The 23428-nt window shown below is 47.4% G+C and overlaps 1 protein-coding gene and 1 long non-coding RNA gene across 4 annotated transcripts in view; one reads left to right on the top strand and one right to left on the bottom strand.

Annotated features, from left to right (window-relative positions):
- CABLES1 (Cdk5 and Abl enzyme substrate 1) overlaps positions 1 to 6235 on the bottom strand; it is a 56034-nt gene extending 49799 nt beyond the window's left edge. Inside the window, exon 1 of one of the 3 annotated variants that reach the window (XM_084507392.1) lies at positions 6102 to 6235. Coding sequence is in view for 2 of the 3 variants with exons in the window: in XM_084507391.1 (XP_084363517.1) it covers positions 4232 to 4890 (659 nt within the window). In the remaining variant the exon portion in view is untranslated. Of the gene's footprint in view, positions 1 to 4231; positions 5243 to 6101 lie in introns of those variants that run through there. The other 2 variants (XM_084507391.1, XM_084507390.1) reach the window with 2 other exon arrangements.
- A 2064-nt stretch (positions 6236 to 8299) lies between these two features.
- LOC311433067 lies at positions 8300 to 16479 on the top strand. The gene is made up of 3 exons (XR_014690541.1): positions 8300 to 8529; positions 10378 to 10515; positions 16209 to 16479. It is a non-coding gene; the product is annotated as an uncharacterized lncRNA (long non-coding RNA).
- Positions 16480 to 23428: the final 6949 nt, after the last annotated feature.

The raw sequence follows: 23428 nt of genomic DNA, 5'->3' as shown, positions 1-23428 counted from the left end.
TTGATATTTGTCAATCCTACACTAGGACTGCCACCATCCTGCAGTATCACTTCTTTTGCTACACAAAAAACTACGTGCAGATGTGTCCTGTAGGGTCACGTACCCAAAAACAGGCTACAAAACGAGAGGCACTACAAACTGCTTAGTGCTCGCCATCCTAACCAAAGCCCAGAGAAAAAGAAAAGCAAGCAGAAAGGTTTTCCCCTGTTTGTTCCACGGGTCTCGTTCCGGTTGAATGATATGGAGAAGTCAGCATAGTGTCACCTTACAGATTTTTCCTGTTACACAAAATAAGAGGATTTTTCTTTCCTTTTGGAGGAAAATTTATGCTTCTTTTGAACGCCTTTACCTATAAACTGATGCGCCTATGGCTGATTTGTCTTGGCAACACAGATTTGAAACCGTAATCGTATTTGCCTTGGTAATACGATTACTTGTTGGAGCACCAAAATGCAATCCATTGTTGTCTGAAAAATTAGTAAAAATAAAGTTACCTAGATTTCAATTTCTTTTTTTTCTTTCTTATCCCACCAATATTATACAGATAAATCCCTGTTTTTGCGAAGATTCATTTACAAGTGTAACTTCATACCCTGGCCAAGTAATTTCATACATATGTAAATGCATACTTTGGGCTTTGCAGGATCCTGGGTCAGAATGCACATGCCTTCTTTTGCCATCCAAGACGAGCAGAGAAAAACACATTTCAATGGTGGGGAGCGAATCATTTTGTCCCCTCAGACTTGAACTTCATAAAATTACTAGCCTAATTTGTAATAACATGAAAGAAAATACAACTGCTTGCTAAGAATGGGTTGTTTACATTCATATATAGGCTGAAAGGGCTTTTATGAAAAACAAAACAACAACAACAAACCACTTTGTACAGAAAGGAAACTTAGCCTTTGCTTAACTTTCCATTCACTTCTGAATTTTCCACAACAGAAAACCTTCCTGAGGCAAAAAACTTTGAAATGTGGCAGTGCTAAGAGCAATGTTGACTCTGAAACACATCATTAGAACAGAAAATACATTTAACATTCATGACAGGAAGGCAGTTGCTATGCACATAACACAGTAGCCACTGTAAAGGAACCTCACAGTCCCTTAAATATATCCTCTCCTACATCTGCATATTGCAGCCTGAAAAGCAAACCTGAAGACATGTGCCGGAGAGATTCCTCAAAGCCTCCCACTGGCACATCATGTTTTCTCCAAACAGCAGTGAATTTCTCCTCTCCGAACCGATTTGCTGAGTTCTTCACCCTTCCTCCTGCGGCAAATAAAACTTCTGCTAAGCCCCTCTCACGAAATCAAACGCCATTCCTTAAATTTTTCAGCATGCTATTCACAAACTGCCAAATCATGTAATTTCTAGCAATCGTGCTTCTTACAGCAAACTGGCACGGGGGTTTTCAGCCAGGTTATTAAAGCAGCCAGCACCTGCTGCGTCGCCCAGCCGGGTATCTCGAGGCAGCCCCGCACTCCCACTTCCCATATTTATCATGGGGTCAGTTTGTGTCTACCGAGGTTTCAATGTCCAAAAGTTCCAAAAAGTCAAACCAAACTTCTGTACTTTCAGGCTAAATTAGGCAGACGAGCCTTTGTGTTTAGTCCAGAACTTGCCTGAGAGACTACAGACATCTGAAGTAAGGAAAAATAAATAAATCAAGGTTTGCTTCTGAATCACCATTCGTGCTTCTCATCTTTACCTCACATCAAACTCTCCACAGAGCCTCCAGCCAGCCCACCTGGCATTTACTGCTTTGAAACTCAGGAGCCATGGAATCGGTATTACACGAGATTTCTCTTTTTCCCTTCATACAGAATATTTGGCATCTTATATTTGTATTTTAGCTGTTTTCAACTGCTCCAAACTAAGCTACGTCCTTCCCCAGAATAATCCTTAAAGCCATAATAATTACAGATTAAAGCATACTTCCTATCCGAAAGCTGTCAACAAGCTAGGATCTGCCACTATCCTATCCATCTACCATCAAACCATGTTCTTGTGATGGTCTGGAGGGCTGCTGAGTCACATGGATGCTCCTGATTTTCACCACAGAGGGATGCCTGCAGAAATACTGCGTGGCAGAGCGCCGTGCAGCTCGCCCATGACCAGAAGGGCCAGCCTGCCTGCCTGCACAGGAGCTTTGCAGGCGATTGATCTGGCTCTAACGCCGTCTCACTTCCAAACTTGTCAAGTTCTGAGACTTGTGCACAGGCAGCTCTGTCTTAGCATGCGTCTGTCTACAAAGATGTCTAATTAATTCCCTCGCAGTCGTGTACACCACGTTCTGTCCCAGCTCCTCTTCAGAACTGACAGCAAAGGGTTTTTTTTCCTCGTCTGATGAATATTATCTTTCTTACTGGCGAAAGATGCCTGCTTAGTGTTATAATAAAACCTGAAATACGCCAGAGCAAACAGAGCCTGCAGGCTGTGTGCATGGACAGCAAGTCCTCTCCTGGGGGTCTGCCCTCCGGGAGCTGCATCAAACACTTCGGGGAGGACAAAAGCAGCAGGATACTGATGCCACCACCAAAAGAGCCCTTATTATAGAGTCTTAATCCTGTTCTTGAACACTTTTTCCTTAGGGTGGCACAGGATGGCCATTTAGGTTTCTGAAATGACGACAGGAGTCCCCAAAGCATCCCCTCCTTTAGAGGCAGCAATGATTAGCGGTACACAAGGTCACACACCTAAGAAAAGCCTTAGTTCAGCGTGTGCACTTTCCATTCACTTCTCAGACCATTAAATTGCTGTTTTCATGCTGTTCTTGTATACCTAATTCCCAAACTCCGGCTGCCTGAAGGGCTTTGGGCTCAGTGAATAACCAAGTCTCGGTCGCACACAAAAGGTCCGACGCGTTTCCAGCAGCTCCCAAGCAAGCTCCCGACGCTGGCACGACCCTGAAGGGTGGACAGTGCCCTCGGCTTTTCGTTCTGCTCCTCTTTCAGGGCTCTGCCCATCACACACTTGTTTCTAAGAGGCTCTTCTTTTGCCCCCGAGGATGTGTGGGGATCCTGGGGGCTTCCTGCAGCTCCAACATCTTCTGCTCACACCTTGTGAGCCCCACAAAGGCTGGGCAAGTCTACAAACCCAGCATCCCCCCTCCCTGCATCTCTCTGGATGAGGAACAATCAGGCCAAAACCCGGCTATTTAAAACAGGCAAACGCTTTCATATTTTCAATAACAGCCTGAGTGCTTCCACAACAAAACGCCGGGGCAGCGAATGGAGACCTGGAGGAGGAAATTGCCTCCCCTCTGCTTTGTCAAAGCTGAATGAGATGGAAGGTGAAAGGCGCGGAGACTTTCTAATGGGTAGAAACAAATTGAATCTTTACGAGCTTTAATAATCACAGATTAATTCCAGAATTAGTCAGGAAGCGAGGTTTGTTCTGTGGGTCAATAAATTCTGACGATAAATCCATCTGAGCCACGGTAGCTTGAACATCCTTTCGACTAGATCCCCCCTCCCAGCAATTACTCAGCAGATACTCACTGATTTGTGTCCTCAGCAAAAGCATGCTTGCTTCTTACAACCTGAGCCACTGGAAAAAGTCGTGTATGGGAAAGGAAACTTCACGTATGGAAATAGTGGTGTTTCTTGTAAAGAAAACTATGGCAAGAATTGCAGGCATATATAAAAAAACAAGCATGTGGATGGGATCATTACCTAACCTGCAGGCTCTGGAATGACTTTAAACGGGTGTTGCTGAAACCTTGTCCCACAGAGGTCCTGCCTAGCTCAGACGAAGCCATTAAAACGAATTATGAATTTGGCACGAAGGAAAGCCATGCCACGGGCTGGCCCTAGTCTCCAGCAGCGTCCTCAGCCGCCCATTCACCACGCAACCGAGACAAACTTCTTCAGCACCAGACCAGAGCCTTCGGCATCAACACGCCAACTCCTGACCAAGTGTTTTTTCCCCACGATTACGTGTAATCACACCCGAGCCTTTTCTTGAATCCCGTGAACACACCGGGCGCACAAACCCCGACCACGTTAACGATAACCCCTGTTAAACATAAACCAGCGCGCAACTACACACACATAAAATAAAATAAATAAATAAATAAATAAATAAAAAGCCAGGAAACTCTGATTGTATGCTCACGATGGCTTCTGCAAACACACACGGGAGCCTGTCCCGGCTGCCTCCCACCCACAATTAGCCGTGATGCGGGTGGGACCCCCCCTCCCCGTCCAGCCCCGTGCTGTCCCTTACCGGGAGCGCTGCAGCTCGAAGGCGGCGGCGGGGCCGGGCTGCCCCAGCTCGCAGCCCCCTCCTCCTCCTCCTCCTCCTCCTCCTCCTCCTCCCTGGGGGCTGTGTCTGCCGAAGGGCACGGGCAGCACCCCGGCCGTGAAGGAGTTGAGGCGGCCGCGGCTCCCCGCTGCCGCCGCGGCGCCCAGGAAGGCGGCAGCCGGCACCTGCACGGCGGCGAAGGCGTCCTCCTCCTCCTCCTCCTCCTCTTCATCCTCCTTCTCCTCCTCGTCCTCCCCGCCGCCGCCTTCCTCCCCCTCCTCCTCCTCCTCCTCCGCCCCGCCGCGGGGCCGGGGGTGCTCAGCGGGCGCTGCCGGGGGGCTGCCCAGCCGCGGGGGGGGCTGCGGCGGAGCCTGGCGGAGCCTGGCAGCGGGGCCGTCGGCCGGGGGGGGCGGCGGGGGCCGCCCGTCCAGGGAGATGCTGGTGAGGAAGGACAGCGCGGCCTGCCTGCGACGGGGGTCGCTGCGCGGCGGCACCGCCGCCAGCCCCGCTCCCGCTCCCGGCGCTGCCCCCGCTGCCGGTGCCGTCCCCGCTGGCAGCGGCCCCTTCCTGGGGCAGGGCTCCGGCGGCGGGGCTGGCAGGGCTCCGGCCGGGCTGCCGGGGCTGGCGGCGGCCGCCGCCATGGTGTGGGGCTGTGCCGGCCGCCCGCCTCCCTGCCCTGCCCTGCCCTGCCCTGCCCTGCCCCGCCGCACGGAGCTCGGCTCGGCTCGGTGCCGGTGGCGGTGCCGGTGGCGGTGCCGGGCTCGCCGCTAGGGCAGCGGGCGGGCGGCGGGGCGAGGCTGCCGGCGGGCCGGCGGCGGGGCCGCCCCCGAGGGCCGCATGTGGCTGCCGCGGCTCTCACGTGCGGAGCGGGGAGCCCAGCACAACAAAAGCCCGGCCAGCAGCCCGCAGGAGGAGGAGGAGGAGGAGGCAGGAGGAGGAGGGAGGAGGGTGGGTCTCGGCGAGCTCCCTCCTTTCAACCTCTCTCTCCGCTGCTTGCTATTTTTTTTATTTTTTTTTTTTCCCCCTTCCCTCCTCCTCCTCCTCCTCTTCTTCCCTTCCTGGATGCGTGGGGGCGGGCGGGAGCAGGGGAAGGTGGAGTCTGTGCCCGCATGGCCCGCCGCCTGCCGCCGCCCTGTCCCCGCCCGCAGCACCCCGGCCGGGCTGCTGGCGGCTCGGGAAGCACCTCACAAGCCCGTCGAGCCATTAAAGGACCATTAAAACACCTCACAAGCCCCCCAAACCTTTAAAACACCATCAAAACACCTCACGAGACCCAAAAACCTTTAAAGCACCATCAAAATACCTCACAAGCCCCTCAAGCCATTAAAGCACCATCAAAACACCTCACAAGCTCCCCAAACCTTTAAAGCACCATTAAAACACTTCACTATCCCCCCAAACCTTTAAAGCACCATCAAAACACCTCACTATCCCCCCAAGCCATTAAAGTGTCACCAAAACACCTCACAAGCCCCCCAAACCTTTAAAGGACCATTAAAACACCTCACTAGCCCCCCTCTTCCCCAAACCTTTAAAGCACCATCAAAACACCTCACAAGCCCCCCCAAACCTTTAAAACACCTCAGAAGCCCCTCAAGCCATTAAAGCACCATCAAAACACCTCACAAGCCCCCAAAACCTTTAAAGCACCATTAAAACACCTCACAAGCCCCCCAAGCCATTAAAGCACCATCAAAACCTCTCACAAGCCCCCCAAACCTTTAAAGCACCATCAAAACACCTCACAAGCCCCCCAAACCTTTAAAGCACCATTAAAACACCTCACTATCCCCCCCAGCCATTAAAGCACCATTAAACCCCCTCACAAGCCCCCCAAGCCCCCTTCCCTCACCGCCTTCTCCCCAAGCCTTTGCGCTGCCCTGCCCAGGGGCAGTGTGGTTACTCGGTGCCCTCTCGCCCCCAGCCCCGCTGGCCTGAGGCCAGTCCCACGGCAGCACAAGGCGCCTTTGGTTTCTTCATCGCTTCACTCGCTCGGCTCAGCCTTGCTACAAGTGTTTTCGTCCCTACATAAGGGCTGGATAATGCAAACACCAGCACTCATGGTGCTTGTGAGGTATCAGAGTGCACCTCCTCCAGTGACATGTATTATTATATCCCCGTTACAGTGTGCTGATACAGCCCTCCCAGACTGTCACAGAGAAAGCAGTGCCCCCTGTGATTTCATCACAAGTTTGCTGATTTGATCAACAAAGCTGGGTGTTTGGTCACAGAGGGAAACCTAACACTGTTAGTGTTGAAGAAGCTACGGACCCAGGTTTGCCTTCCCCGCAGAACTGACCCTGTGAGCACTCAATGACTTTACAGTCGAGCTCCGTGACTTGGATTGATTCGTGAAAGCTTGGCCTTTACTCACCCTGAGTGCCACAAAGCCCTGCCTCTGAGGCCCCGATGTCCCTGGGGTGGGCTCTGCAGGCTCCTGATGCGATAAGGATGCTGTGCAGGCAGCATGGATGGGAAATGCTGGGGGAAAGGGAGCGCTTCCCAACCCCCAGCTCCTCCTAGATCCAAGGGCTATTTTGAGGTGGGCATCCCCACTTCAGGCTGCTCTCTTGAGGCTTAAGCTGGTGCTGTCTTCCCTAACAGATGGCACCGGTGTGCTCGTCCCTGTGGCGCATCGGGGCCGGATGGTTTGGTTGGGAAGCAGGTGGGCCTGAGCGCCGGCCTCACCTCCCGTGGAGAAGCTCAGGGGCCTTTCGAGACGGCTCCACTTTTAAAAGAGTTCAGGACTCTTTCGGGGAGGACTCCTGGGCCACACACAGGGAAGTGCCACAGCTCGGTAGCCTGACAGTCAGCATGTTCCCTGGGTGCTGACCTCTGGTCCGAGGACTACTTCTGTGTTGTAGGTCCTGAAACTCACGCCTTCCACATTACAGCTGTGTGAGGCATACACTCGTTTTTTACCTCTTGCATTTCTGGCAGGAAGCAGCCACAGTGCGTTTTTTTTTTTTTTTTTTTTTTTTTTTTTTTTTTTTTTTTTTCCCAGAGCTCAAAATCTTGCTATGGCAACTGAGTTCTGGAGCATATTTTCCAAATCCAGCCTCTACCAGGAGATAAGCATGGTAAAAGAGAACCACCACCACAATGACGGGTGCAGGTCCCAGAGGTTGGTCTAACCTGTGGCAATCTTGATGTGTGTAGAAGTGTGAGCTCCTTTCACAAAATCCCCCTTGTGGCGGGATAAATGTGAGCATTATTTTGCTTTGGAGGCATGACCTCTGCTCCAGAACACCTCTCAAGCTGTTCAAAATACATTTGGACGCCTGATACACTGTGTACAATTGGGAACCCTCATGTGGATGGTTGAGTTTATCGAACCTCCTTACCTCAAAGTTAGAGGGACTGGGATAAATTGTAGTTGGTTTTTTTTTTTTTTTTAAGTTGTAGGTCTTTGCTAAGGTGGGGCATTCAGCTGTGGTCACCAGGTTCTTGTCACCTCATGCAGCCTTTGCAGAGCACGTATCTGTCTGCCCATCAGCCTGACTTCCTCAGGGGACCTCAACAAATGCCCCTGTGGGCACCGTGTGGGTATGGACTGCCTTTTCCAACAGTGCTGCTGACGATGGTTTAAAACATCCCTTCCACTGTGCACGAGAATAAATCCATTTGAGAAAGCAACATACAACAAGGAAAACACGACTTTTTCAGTCTAAAGCGAAGCTATTTTTGTTAATGAGTGGGGCACCACAGTACAGAGATAATTGGCATGTTAGAAATACCAGGTTCTCTAGACCTATTTATATGTTTAGTAGAGAATTTAAATGAATACATACAACCTAAGGTGAATGTTTTTTTTTCCCAGTTACTTACATCCTTTTGATCTGTGCTTAGCAGAGCTGTAGATGATTGCACGGGCTATAGGAGTCTTGTTTGCCGGAGGTTATGTGGAAATGTTAAACAAATTGACTTTTCTGGTTCAAACTTTTTTTCTTTGATGGGGAACCGGTGGTTGACTAGAGGAAATAGCAAACTTGAAAGGAAAACCAAAAAGACATATTCTGGAAACTTGCTCCTGTGACTGGTTTTTAAATCATTTTCCTCTCCAGTTTCTCTTCCAACCAACCAGCTCTCCCCAAGTGCAAGCAAATGTTTTTATTTCAGAGGTCACAGGCTTATGCAAGTGGTTGGATGACAAGTGGTAATAGGAGTGGAAGAGCGTGATAACATTTTTTGCCCCATGCACAAAATGCTGGAAGAGGGAGAGACTCATCAGCTGTGGGTGTTCAGAGACAATGAGGAACCAGGGGAGCCAGTTGACACAGGTGAGTGGAGAGGCCAGGTTTAAAGATTTTGAGGAGGGTAGAGGGAGTTTGGACAAAAAAAGAAAAAAAGAAAAAAGAAAAAAGAAAAAAGTGAAAGCTCAGCAATTTACCACTCTGGGAAACGAGACTTTAGAAGTGGTGCCTCTGCCTTTGCAGGAAAGTGAATCCAAGTGTGGGAGCCTTATGTTTTCTTGGTGTCAAGTCTGAAGGGCCATGAAGCTTGAGCTGAAGCTGTGCGCCTGAATGGCTTGCCACCTCAAGTTAAAAAAAACATATTTGCAGGTGCATTGAAAGCTTTGCCTGGAATTCGAGTTAGAGACAAGATTTGTACTACCCTGAGAGTTAACTCTGCAGGAATAACCGGTCCTGAGTCACCAACGTGAGTCACCAGGCCAGCGCTCGAGTGTCCTCAGCGCAGTGTTTGTGTGCTTGGGCGATAAAAACAAGTTTCTTATTGTCCCTGACACTTGTTAGAGCTGCAGGAGGAAGGCAGCTAGTGGAAGGAAAAGCAAACGCGATTCTCCCTTGCAGTTTTGACAGCGTTGTTTTCTGACTGTCAGGATCAGTCTGGTAATGTTGTTACACGCAAAGCTCAGCAGAGAAGTCATCCGAAGGTGGAACTGCATCAATTCTCTAGTTGAGAACAGAAGTGATAGTTACCTATGGCCATGGATCCCACTGCGGGATCTCAGCAGCTGGGCAGATTCCTGTAGCCTGTGAGCACGCTTGCTGTGCAAGACTTCGGAGAAACAATAAATCAGCGATCTTATAAACGATTTGGCTTTTTTTAGTTCCTCCCCAAAGTCCCTTTTTGGAATACAATTGCACTTCAATGGAAGAAAGAAGTTGTAACATTGAAGAAGGACTTGGAATATGAATTTAATAATCCTTCTGCTTAGAAGGAGCGTCTGGCAGAAGTAAAATAGAGGGAATTTAAACACACTTCACTGAAAGCCATAGTTAAGAATGGAAATTGGATAAAGACAGTACAAATTCTTTACAAAAGACTAATACTCCATCTGGATAGTGAGTCCTGTTTCGGTGCCAGGCCCTAACCTTAAGTCTGTTGTAAATTTAGCCTGATTCTCAGAAAAGCTAAGTACTTGCTTCCCACTGGTAATTTTTCAGGAGCCTGAGTGTTTTATTTTTTGCAGGCTGCCCTTGCTAATTGGATATAAAAGCCTGACACTAACATGCTTGTTGCCTTGTTTAAAAAACAGAGTTCCCTGGATATGCAGAGACCCACGCTTGTCTCTTTACCAGGAACCTAACTTTGTTTTCTTGCATTGTTCGAGGGTGTGTGCCAACGTTAGCCAGTTAATGTAAACCAAATTCTTATATGGCAGTGGTAAAGAGGGAGAGATTTGGGGTCGCCTAGCATTAGGGTTGGAGCAGTGTGGGCAAGATCCTGTGTGTAACCGGCAGGAAGCACAGTAGCAGATGCCCTTGGCAAAGATGAACCGGTGCCTCCACAGCTCAGCTGACATGCGGATATAAAGGTCACCAAATTAACCTGCTAATTATTTAAGATGTCAGAGGTGTGGCATGCGTGGTGTTTGTGTGCATGTTGTACCACCTTGAAAGGCTCCTGAGGTCTTCGGTAGGCTAGTGGTACACGTGTGGGCGGTAGGGGCAATTTGGTAGATGTTTGTCTCTCAGAGAAATTAGGGCACTCTAGTTAAGTGGTCAAAACTGGAATATATAGCATTATTCCAACTTAAAGTCCCCTTAGGTGGGGCTGGTGGAAACAGCTTTTTAATAAGACTACTTAACATTTTCTATTGTAACACCTTGGCATTTTCCGTGCTAGATCCTCTTCAGGCCAAACATTATTTTTTTTTTTTTCAGGAAATTTTGGTCAAAATGGTTATGCCAGCTCCACGAGCAGGAACAAGAAAAACACATTGCTTCGCCCACATTAGAAATTCGTTTGACCTTTCCTTTGAAATACCCGAGCATTCCTGCACTGAAACAAGAATTTAGGAGGTGGGCTTCTGTCTCTGAGGTGGGGCTGGGGAAGAAGGAGGGAGTGCCCTTCCTGTCAAAATCCACCCACCTGGGTCCAATTTTAAGCCTTTGAATCATAGCGTGCATGTGCTGGAGACTTATTACTGCCTAGCAGCTAAAACTGCCAGTGATGTCTTCCCTGAGCAAGCCTCAGCCTTCTGCATTTCCCAAACCAGCTGAGTGCACCCAGACTGCAGGAAGGGATGTTCCCAGCTGTTCTGGGTCACGGTGGAGGCAGCTGCTGAAATGCGGGTTCAGGGCAGGGAAGTGGTGCAGAGGAGGGAGCCGTAAGGTTGGGTGCACTCGAATTTTTAACGTTACTCGTTCAACTTTGGCTCGGTTTGAGGATTTCTGTTGCTGGAGGTGTTTGTTTGCTGTAAATACTTGTGGATCCCTTAAGGACCCGCACTAAAACAGGAGCTCTGTTTTACTAGTCGCTGCTAAAATGCTGACCCGCGCTGCAATGAGCTTGCAGGGTAAGTAGACAAAACAAGGAAGGTGGCCATGTCTGAGCTGCAACTGGAATGCAGCAGTTTCTGGCTCCTATTTGTGTGATTAAATGGGAACAGGGCCACACAGCTCCTCCCTCCCTTGGAAAACAAAAACTGTGGACACTTGTACAGAAAACAATCCTGGTCTCTGTCCTTGTCTCACTGCAGTTTCTTCAGATTTTTTTTTTTTTTAATTATTATTATTATTTTTTATTATTTGTTTCTTTCATAGTAAGTTAACATAGGTGTGAGGTTCAGGAATGCAGTGGTCTTTATTCAGGTGAGGAACAGGCAAATGTCCTGCCTTCCTGGCAGTCTCCTTAAGCAGACAGATAAATAAAACGCAGCTAGTAATGGCAGTAGAACAAAACAAGACTTATCACTAAAAAGAGCTTTTTTATGTTTTTTTGTAAAGTGACAGCTGTGATTTATCCCATTCTTTACCACTCTGAGATAATTTGGAATTGAATATAGAATCACTGGCTATTAAGATTTCAGTGGGAAGCCTGGGAGAACATCCGTCATCGCCATGGTGTTTGTTAATTTTTAATCACCTCGGGATAATTTTAAAACATAGCTGCAGGTTTCTGAAACATTCATGTGAGCAAGTCTCTAGGTATGTTGGCTGCCTAGGGTAGGAAAATCCTCCAGTTCACAGGACAGTCTGACCAAATTGCTGTGTGAGAGGGAAAATCCTGTTGACACCTTCTGAGACACGGTCTTCAATGAGGGTAAAAACATTAAATAAATAGCATCTGAAGTTCCCAAAGGGGCATGTTGGTGGAGTGTTTTACTTCAGAGGCTGTTGTGTGAGTTCATCCCGTCTATAAAAGTTTAATATCCAAGTTGGAAAAAAAAATAAAAAGTTCAAGGGATTTGTTTTTTCTCCTCTTGAAAATATTTAATTCAGTGTGAACGAAGGAGGCACATGGAAAACTTTTGGCAGAGCGAGCTGAGGTTTTTGCATCTTCTCAATGGCATTTTTCTGCCTGTGTGCAATGCGATCCCCTGTGAGCGCCACGCTCGGTACACTCCAGGATTTCAGGGCAAATTGTCAAGCCCTGTGAACTTCAGGAGATCCTCAGCAGGTGGAGATTGTCCCCAGCTGGTAGAAATCCTGAAACCCTCGAAAAGAAGCACAGCAGGCTCCCGTCACACCACCTCGGCCTGCCTGCACAGGTTGGCCTGGGCCCATTCTTGCCCTCATGGTGGGCACAGGCCCTGCCTGGGTCTTCTCAGAGCAATGCCCCTGTGCAAGTGTTTGCCACGGGCAAATTTCCAGCATAATAATGCCCAGCAAGGTCAGCTCTGCCTCTTTCCCATGGCGGCCAGATAAACTGGCACGACACACTGAAGGAGACGAAATGGCAGTGACCTTGGCGGGGCTGGGGCCAGTCTTGGCCGCAGGCCGGGCAGGAGGCGATAGGGCAGCTCCACTCCCCAAAAAAACCCTGAATGGGCACTGCTGATGCTGGTGGGTGGATGTTTGGGGAGTCCCTGTGGCCAGGAGAACTTTCTGAGGGGGCTGAGGCCCTGCTAGGGTGTGGGGACACTCAGAAATGGCATAGGTGGCCTGACCCTGGCATGGACGCCCAAGAGGTATGTCCGGAGAATGGATTTTCTCCTTCATCACACCAAGAAGTATGTGAAGGGAGACCCCTAAGGAAGACCCCTAAATCCTGCTGCGTGCCTTTGTGTTGGATGGGGAGGGAGTCTACTCTTCATGAAGTACAGAAAATTCATCCTCAGAGGAATGACCAGAGACAGCTGGCTGCTATTCGGGGGGCAAAACAGCAGCTCAATCCTACCCTGAATAACCGTAACTTGTTATATGCACGTCTTGCATAGTCTGATAGAGACTAAAACTGCTAAAAATTGTCTGAATGGGATGCCTTTTTTCCCTCAGAAAAGTTTTGGCAGGAAACTGCCAAAAGAAAATGAATAATATGAAAAAACAAGCAGCAAAAGAAAATGGAACAAATGGAAAAGTGGTCCCCTAGCAAGAGAGATCCAAAGTCTTTTGCTGTCTTCACTCCAACTGAGCAGCACCTTCATGTAATAATCTCTATGCTGAGATCAATGAGGCTGTTTAAATAAAAGAAGCGTTTAAGCGTAAAAGAAAGTCAGAGAAGAGCAACTGCATTCAAATCAAAAGACTAAAATTCAAGCCTCCGTGAGCCCCAAGGAAGGGATAAATCCTTTAAGCTGTGAAGAAGTAAATGCTGGAGAAAGTCTGTGAAATCCATTCCAAAGTTTATCACAAAATAAAACTCAGTTAAGGGCCAGAAAGGACACTGAACACTTCAAAGAAGTGGCAATGTAGCAGAAGAGAACAGCTCTGCTAGCGTGACATTTCATCTATATTTGGTGCATCTGCAGGTCTTTCTGTCTGGAAGCTTGACACACCAGTAATTCCTTCTTCCAATGTGAAAATAAATAGTTTATTTCTAATTTACTGCAATGTCTCTGGAGGTGGCTGTTTTTTTGTTTGTTTGTTTGTTTGTTTGTTTGTTTTGTGCTAGCCCCTCAGGAAAGAAAGAAAATGTTCAGATACACAACAAAAGGAATTAACTAGATTTTGGCTGTATATATATATAGCCAAATACACACACACATATATATATGTGTGTGTGTATGCAAGTATATATATAGAGACAGATATTTCATTTTCCCCTGCGGGGATGTAATCCAACCAGATATAACAGGACCTAATGCATACACTCAAACTAGAGCAATAGCAAGGATATGTAGCAGAACTATTCTGCTGGCTGTTTTTGGAAATGGTTTAGCTGTTTCCATCACCCCAGCATGACTGTGTTCCTATGGGAACAAGCTTCCTCATAGCAAGAGGCTTCTATAGCAAGAGGAGGTGACTCCTGGCTAAAAACTTGTTGTTTAGCACAAAACTTAATTCTCTGTAAATATTATTTATTATTTTTTTCTGTGATATTTGGATTATGTTCATTCATTTTCAGAACTAATTAAAATAATATTTTTTCTACTCTGTCAATGAGGCAAGATGCTATCAGCTACATTTAAAGTGTCATTAGGACTAGAGCTCTCTCAAGGATGCCTTCGGAAGAAGGGATTCCAGGGGTAAAAAAATAATAATAATAATAAAAAAAATCAATCTGACCCATCAAAGAATGAATTACTGTAGCTAGCTGAATACTTCTTTGAATCAGTATTGTGAGTGTTCATATCCTGAACTGAAGCTGATCAAATGTATCTGCTTAATTTTTAATTCCTAATTGTTAAAACTGCCAGCAAAGTAGCTGTTACGCACAGAAGTGATATGAAGGAGACAGAACTTTTTCTGTTGTTCTTTACCAGCAGATAATGAACGGACATACTGGAAACTGCAAGGAGGCTGGGACTCAAGTTTCAAGGCAAGCTTGTAAACTGGGGGGGAAGTGCCCAGTAAATGGAGTCGGATGTGCTGTACATCAAGGGTACAGATATAAATGAAACCTCAAGGGTGGTCCCATCGTGTCCCATCTGGGACTATGAGTCCAGAAAATACCATTTTTCTGGTGGAAACAAATGAAACAAGGATGTCAGTATCCTCCGGTCTTGTTTATATTCCTCCTGTAATCACTGCTGAAACTTTTCTACTTCTGTTCTCAGTGCTGGCTTATCCCTGTCATGTCTCTGCTGGCATAGCCCTGGCTTTCCTCGCTGGTGCTCCAGTCTTGGTGCAACTCTTCTTGTACCTCACTCGAGGTGCAGAGGCTGGCCGTGAGGCATCCACCTGCTGAAGGCAAGGGGACCTTGTGTATGCCATTCCCCTTCCTATCCTTAAGGCAGGTGATCCTTAAGGTGAGCTGGCCCTGAAGAAATCCTGAAGGTGCACAGGACTCAGTGAACTTCACAGCTGTTCAGAATGGGTTGGATTGGAAGGGACCTTTCCAACTCTAATCAAAGCGTTGATTAGTGCTGACATTCTGCCTAATATTAAGAAACCCTGGTTTAACTTTCCACCTGCTCTTAACAGCAAGGGCATGTCGTCACCCCTCAGTATTTTCCTGCTTAGGAAGGTACAGGAATTGTACAGCCTAACCAGCATTTCAGCGGAGCCACAGTGCTGATAATATATCGTGGAGCATATACTGTACCCTTGGAAACAGCCGTTTGCAGTTTCTCTCTTTAGAACGATCTTTATAGCTCAGGGGAGAACTACACAGCAAAAACATGGGTGTGTTAATCCTTTGGAAGCTTGATAAGACGTGAATTTGTTTGAATAGCCATCTGCTGGTCTTGAGACTTCAGTGTTTGCTTGCCAGCTAGAACAAGGCAGGCTGGGGGTTATTTTGCTTTTATTGCTGTATGTGAAGTACACCTGGATGCAGAGAAAAATAGGATGATGGTGGGCCGTGAAGGCTGAGACAGTGACAAATGAAAGTAGGGCTGCTTTTCTGGGAACTTCAAATGCTTAAACTCAGCGTGCGTTTCTAGAGTAGGTATTTCTGAAGGGCATCAAGCCAAGTAGTTTTACGGCCAAAAGTGTGGCTATTTAAGGAAATACAGCACAGAGCATGAAGAGTGACTCCCGTGTAACATCATTTGAATTGTGCCCGATTTTTTGCAGTTTTGCCCCAGCTTAGAGCCAGCAAGCAGGTCACTGTTACACTCGGTGCCGAACACGGTCACGGAGGATCTTTCCCTTCCCTCCCTGCTCTGAGTGTTCCCATGCAAGTGTTATGAAATGTAAATGCAACAGCACTGTGTGGGTGAAGCCTCAAAAGCACAGCTCCCCTAGAAGCAGGCTGGTAGTGCACGTGAAGCGTGCCAGCCTTGCTTATTCTCAGGGTAAATGCCGTCTCAGGGAGTATGCCAGGGTGCCCGGCTTTGTACAGGGACTTTCCTCTCCCCAGAGGACAGTGGCATGGGGCAGTTTCACCCTGAAGGCAAATGCTTGCACTGGAAGGAGGTGCACAGGTGGAGGAGCAGTGGTTTGAAGGAGAAAGAGGGCTGCTCTTCGCTGTGACCGCACCAGGATGGTGCTACGCCACCTCCCCCAGGTGTTCAGTCCCTCGAGCTGGGAAGTGCCCTGCGCTCATCCTTCTGCCCTCTGAAAACAGCCCCGCGTGCACAGCGGCTGATTTCAGCAAGGCTGAAGTCCATCAAAGTGATCTTTAACACGGCGTGACTGACTGAAGGGCTTTTTTCCTTTTTCCTTAGCTGCACGAGGAGCACAGCACATCTGATGCGGGACACGGCCGTGCTTTGTCTCGTGCTGGAGCAGACCAACGGAGGAACATCATCTCAGCACTGACTCTTCCTGATAGGGCTGATGGAGCTGTTTTTTCCAGAGAATTTCCAGCTAAGCTGTTAAAATAAACTTCTCCATGCAAGCTTGTGACTGGAAGCAGTCATCCTGCCTATTTGCCTTCTTTCTGTAACTGGGCTCTCCTCGGCAGAGCTTTCCCCTGCGTGGCTGAAATTACCCTGTACACAGTCTTAGAGAGTACCCATACCTCATGTTAGCCACAAAACAACGCTATTTTAAGGACTTCAAGGTGTCCTGCCCCTGTGATAGTTACCCGAATGCCACCCACCGGCTGTATCGCAGCCTCGCGTGAACTGGATGATTTGTCGTGCTTTGTGCATGTGTTGTAATTAAGTCACTAGCCAAGAGGGTTGTTGTCTCTCTGTTTTTGTTTTGTTTGGTGTGTGTTTTAATTATTTTTATTTTTGGAGCCAAGTTCTAAAGTCCATGTTTAGGGCCGCACACACTTAAAGTCTCCTTTAACTCTTGATAGGGGGGAAAAGAACGGAGCCGCGACCTTACAGCCCGAATGCGAGCAAGCGAGCACACGGGGGGAAAAAAAACAATGATTCAAGGCAACAAGATCCTCAACTTGAGATCATCATTTTCACAAAGGCAGGGGGTAACAGCTGCCTGGTGATCACGGGATTAGATCTTCCCGCTGGTCCTGGGGTGACCTTAAATAACAGCCCCGATGCCGGCATGGCCGAGGCAGGCAGGGGCAGGTGTAACTGAGAGGCATTGCGAACATGGTGCTAACTTCCAAGATGTGCCTGTTGGTTTTGTTTGTTTTTGGTTGAAAAAGCCTTGGATTTGTGCAGCTTGTTTTGTGCTAGATGTAAAAACACGCGCTCTTCCAAGCATGCAGCATGAATGAAAGTGAGCGCTGAATTATGCTGACCTTTCAATACGAAATTTTCCACCGGGTACGAGTCCAGGACAAATATTGATTGAACGATGTGTGTCTGTGTGTGTGTGTGTGTGAAGTGCGTGGCCTGACACCCGGTGCGACCTTCCTCCTCCCTGCCTGATCCCCGGCCGTGGCTTTGAGCTTCCTTTTGTACCCAAACCCCGTTTCATAACCGAGTCCCCCCCGCTCTTTGGAACCCGGGTTTCTGCGTTTGTTTGCTCACTGAGCTGAAGTCTGTCGGGACATTTCTCTGTTTGGTTTCCTTGTTAGCTTTGTTGCCGTCCCAAATGGCCCGGGGCTGGTTTGTTCAAGGCTGTATTTTTCTGGGAGAGCTAGCAGAGGGTTTCGTGCTCCACAACTTTGCTGGGGTCACCGCGGGTGATTTTTGCCCCATCATGCGCTGCTCGCCCGCTCAGGCTGGTGGCACGGTGTGTTTGCACGTGTGATGGCCTCTGCTGCTCACAGCATCCACCAGGGCTGGGAAAATGTCTCCCTGATGGGAGATTTTTTTTCCCTGAAATTTTCATATTTGCAATTCCTATAGAAAATCACATATTTTACTTTTTCCTGAGGTCACAAGAGAGCAATTTTCAAAACTGCACGGGTGAGTTGGGCCTCCAATGCTTTATATATATATATATATACATATTTTAGATGCAGCTGAGTTTTTGGGATTCGGGGTTTATTTGTCTTTCATTCATGCCCTCACCAAAACTCCTGACGTCCAGGCCTCCATATCCCGCCAAGGATGTGCACATCTGTGGAGCACACGTTGCTGCCTTCTGACCCTTACAAGAACCAGTGTTATTTTCGTCTCACGTTAATGAGAAATATTCGTACTGGTTTATTCTGAGATTATGATTCTTACTTCTATATATAATACACATTTAAAATATAAACACATGCACACTATATATATGCATATATGTATATATATCCCTTCCCCCTCCATCCCTTTTCCTTCTCTTCTCACAGCCCAAACAGTCCCAGTGAGAGGACAGCAACTTTCCATCACAAATGCTTTTCCTGTGACTGTTTTTTTTGTTTTCCGAGCCTGCCACATGAAAGTAGACATAACATTTTCATTTCGGTTGTCTATAAATAAACAGAAATCTGACTTCCAGAAAGCCGCGTTTTGAGGCAGAAGGGCCCTCATGTTCTCCACTGCTGAGCCCTGAGGTTGTGCTGGGACCTGGGGGTGTTCATGAGGAAACACGGACACCCCCACCCTAAAACACAGCACCAAGGCCTGGTTGTGGAAGAGCTGGGTCCTAAAACAAGGCCTAAGGAGCTGCTTTCACCATGGCTTTTTCTGCATTCCTTCTTTCAGTCACAGCTGTGGTTTCGTGGACCTCCAAGCAGATGTGTTGGTCATCCCATGGCCACCATAAAACAATTCTTCACCGTGAGGGTGACAGAGCACTGGGACAGGCTGCCCAGAGAGGCTGTGGAGTCTCCTTCTCTGGAGATATTCAGAACCTGTGTGGGATCCTGCATTTGGGTCACCATATTGTCCTCCCACTGCCACAGGCCTGTGTCCGTGTTTGCTGCCCTGTGGTACAGGCCTCGGAAACCCCTGTGCACCTACACCTCTGATTTCACCCAGCTGTTTTGCTTTAGAGTTTCTTTACCTCACAACACGCAGCTGCTGAGAAGTGGGATCGATCTCCTGCCCCCTAGAGAGCCGAATAGAGAGCCAGGCAGCCTCGGCGATGTTTCTGCTTGAAACCACGTCTCAGGAATTTTGTATGGGAATTTTAAAGGATGACAGAAATTTTAAGGGGTTTGAAAGCTTTCCATCTCTCTGCTTTCGCAAGAAGGTGTTTTTTTTTTTTTTTTTGTTTGTTTTTTTTTTTTTTTTTTTTTTTTCCTGTGCTTGTTTATGGGTTTGATGCTCAGAGCGAACAGATGCTGGTTTAGAAACAGGTCAGAATTCCCAGACTTGCAGGAAACACCGCCTGCCTTATTTTTCCACTGTTTAGTACCCAAAGCTGGGCATGTAAACTGTCCCTGTGAATAACCTGGGTGGTTCCCCCGTTCAGGGCATAGCCCTCTCACTCATGCTGAGGGTCCTCCGGCAGCACAAGCAGTGGGAGACCATCTGTGCACGAGCTGTGGGGACTTGTGCTGATACTGCTGCTTTGGTGCCACCAGAAGGTGCAGAGATAAATGATTGATGAGTGTGCTCAGCACTGAGGCTGAAAGGATGCTTCTCGGGTTGGCTTTTCATCACTGACACTTCCTTATGGCGTCTCGCTTACTGGGAAGTTTTACTGGTAACTGGGTATGGGAGGGAGCTGCAGCCCCAGCTCCTGCAGATGATGATCTTGTGCTCAGAGCTGCAGAATGAGGGAACAAATCCTGCGGGCATGGTCATCCTGCTGGATCCAGGATGGATTCCCAAGGGGCACAAGCACGTGCCGGCACAGGGCCACGCAGCACAGCAGCTTTGGTCACAGCCTTATGTCACCTTGCTTCGCAATATTAGGCCCGATGTGCAGAAAGGTGCTTGCCCTCCCTGCTTGTCGGCGTCATTTTGTGTACTTTGCTTAAATAAATGCAGAAATTGCTGCAATTGTTCGGTCGCAGGGGCTGGAGCCTTTGTAAGACAATAGCTGTGGGCCTGGTGATAAGACCATGACCGACCATTGACAGCGTTGTGGTAGTAAAAATGGGGAAGTGCAAGGGTCTGAAAACAGAAGTGCAATACCTAAATGCACACACACAACTAGCAGAAGGGAGGTGGTGCAAAAGAACTGTTAATAGGCCAGGAAAAACCTGAAATTTCGTGTGTTCACACTTTATCAAACCCCCTTGATATGAAGTTACACGCAGGCCACTTGGGAGCAGTGAATGAGCCTCTGCTATCCCAGAGCCTTAACAAATTAAATGGGTGAGTGAGAGGGCTGCTCAGCTGGGGCAGTTCACAAAACCTCTGCTTTGGTATCAGTCGTGGTGAAGGAGCTGTAGGTCTTTTATCATATAGGTTGTGGGTTTTTTACTTTTCAAAAGGATGCTGGATCTGAGGAGCATCAAATATTCTCTGTGTAGTCTGTGAGGTCAGTGACCACGGAAAGAACTGCATTGCTTTATTTTCTTACTCTGTTCCTGACATTTTTCCACTTGTATAGTTTATTCTTGCTTAGTATATAGCATAAATACACGTATAAGATATAGCTAGCAAAACCCAAGTGTTAAAAAAATGCAGAAAAAGAGGCAAGAAGGATTTAAAATGGGGTAACCCAATTTGAAATACTTGATTCACCAGTCTGAGGGCTCAAGGAAAGCCACTAGAGTAGGAGGCGGATAATCCAGACTGTGAGCCTTGAAAGTGGCTGTGGAACAGGCCAGAGTCTTATAAAAGGGCCTCGGCCATCCCCGTATTAGCATGATTCCTAAAGCTTGGGGAATCAGAGAACATTTTCACACCAAACTCCCTCTGCCAGTGACCCAATGTCCTGCCAAGCTTTTTATGATGGGGTGTGGATTACGTTGCTGTCTGGTGGCTTAACTTCAGCATGCTCCGGAGCGTGCTGAGTCTCCCACCCTTTGCAGCAAAATCCCCCTCTGAAAGCACTTGCAGCTAGCTACCAAAAGCCTGGATCCAGCATTGTGAGCGATACGGGAAATGGCTGAGGGAAATACGTTACCAAGATGAAAGCAGACAAATTGCTTGGCAGGCAAACATCAGTTTTGTTCCTCAAAAGGTACGTAAGCCCAGGATTTAGGAGAGCCGAGCAGATCTGGAAGAAAAGCGCAAGCTTCAAGGGGTATGACAGATATTAAATAAACTACAATGGCTTGCTTAAAAATAACAGCGTGCTTCGGAGATGATGAGTATGCCACAGAAGTATTTGAGAGTCTGGGGACCAATTCTTGTAGCTTCATCTGACAAAATCCACAGTGGCAGGCAGCTCGGCAGCCAGCAAGGCGGTGTGTGCGCAGGGCTGGGGGTTTTCTTCCTTCACCTGCGACAAGTTTTGGATCCCCGAAGTTCCCAGGTGTGCCCAGGAGCAGCTTGGGCCAGTGTGGTTGAGCATTCAGGGCTTTGGCTCGGCTCCCTCCTGGTTTCAGTTCTGGGCTCCCTCTGGGAGTGAGGAGTGAAGAAGGCCCTGAGCTAGCACACTGCGAGGAAAGCAGGGTGGCACCTCTTGGTGGCAAACTGGAACTGTAGGAAAACAAAGCGTTGGCTTTCAGGAGACTCCTGCAGGTCTCATAACTGCACGTTGAAGGCAGCTGCCTCCCCCAGAACGACTCGGTGCTTGCTACAGCTCATGGGGGCCTCACCTGGTGTAAAAAGTGCAACCAGGAGGTTATGGGGACATGGGTGAGAGCTCCCAGAGTAGGTCACGTCCAGTTTACATACTCATTTGGAATTATCATTTCTAGTCTCTTGGTAATAAATGCCTTAGGTCTTAGTGTTCGTTTTCTCATGTCCTTCCCAGTCCAATCCTAGGATAAACAGATTCTGCAGAAGTTTCCTTCTACAAGCCTACAAGATCCATTTCTATATATGCTGAACTGGAGTCAGTTTTCGTCACAAAGGGAAACTATTTCATTTTTTTTTTTCAATTGTTTCAGTGCTGGTTCACATTTGTTGTAAGGAATAGAAATCCTTATATCAATGAAACCCTTTCTTTGGAGAAATCATAAACGCGATAATTTTAAACAGCCAGCACAGCCTGGAGACCCCCAGTACTGTGTACAAGCGCATACTTGTCTTCCAGAAGTACTGATCATTTAATAAATTGACAAACCTAGACAAAGCTTACACAAAAGCCTCCCTTGCTCATCCTGATGTGGAGAAGCCCCTTCAGGAAGCCTTGAAACATGCAGTGCGGGGTGACACCAGCAGGCACCCCAAGGCTCCCCCGCCCGATGCTCTCCATACCTGAGGCAGGAAGGACATGCAGTGAGGAGCCACAGAGGCAACTCCTTTCTCAGGAACACACGGTGCCTTTCAAAACTCACTAAGAAAATACCCCATGTCAATACTCAGACAAGAGGAATAGTTTCTGACACACATCACTCTTACACTCTTAACTCTTCCAACACAAGCTTGAGAGGAATGGAGTTGTATTTCCAATGGTTTGGTGTGCTTATAGATCAAGGGAGAAGGAAAGGGAAGAACAGCTAAAGCATATTCTTTGTATCTTTTCATATTTCTTTTTTTTTTTTTTTCTTGATTAAGTGTCAAATTATTGGGACTAAATTTCAGAAATTCTGTTGCTTTGCCTGAATGATTTACAAGGCATTTGACAATTCATTAGCAATTAATAGAGCGCGTTTGGCAGGCTAGAAAACCAAAGAGTGTTATTCATTCACTTGATACCCGGCAAGCAACACGCTTTAGAAGTGCATATAAAAAGCAGAGTGATTTCAGAGCGGGTTGTCACCATGTGTTTGAATTTCTTGCCTTCTTCTCATCTGACAGTAATGATATAAACCGAATTGCATTAGGGCAGAGTGAAATACTTCAGCGAGTTTAATATTTCAAACCCAATTCTTTTAGATGTAACTTTGTGGAAAATCCTGGCTTTTTTGTGCCAAAGAAGAACGCTAATACGATTTGAGATACTGGATGTTTCCCTGGAATAGAAATAGCAAATTGACTTTTCCGATTTGCAAGGATCGGTGTCTTGGCTCCACTCGTACTCATCCTTAGGCATGTGTGATAGGGTACCTGGCACTTTTGTAAGCTGACTGAAGTAAAAGAAAAGTTGAATTCAAATAATTGCCTCTTCTGGGCCATCTGCTCAACATTAAAAGAACATCACTTCATTATCCGATACACGTTATCAGAGATAATGTTAGCATTTCTTATTTTTTATTTTATGCTCCTTCTCAAATGCAGCTCAAATTCCCAAGCTCTCTGAAATGGTGAGTCATTAGGAATGTCATTTCAAAGACTGTTTTTAATCTCTTTATCTTTTCCCACAACTGATTTACCCAAGGGCACAAGTAAAGCACATGTAACAGATTCCCCAAGGTCCAAAAAATCATCATTTCTTTCCTATCTAGCCTTATTTTATTCGCACTTTATTTAAAACCGCCCTAAAAAGACTCGTCGAGTTGGTAATTTTAACTATGAGGTAATGGGTGGCTTTTATCACCACATAGATGTAAGACGATAACTGGCTCTGAATTTTGTCTCCTCCGCTTCTCGTTTCCAACATCTGACCCGCAGCCTGGTCTCCTGGCTATTTCTGCTGGCTTTGGAGT

The sequence above is a fragment of the Aythya ferina genome (genome assembly GCF_964211825.1).
Source record: "Aythya ferina genome assembly, chromosome: 2".
NCBI lineage: Eukaryota > Metazoa > Chordata > Aves > Anseriformes > Anatidae > Aythya > Aythya ferina.
This window is presented reverse-complemented; position numbering and strand designations above follow the sequence as displayed.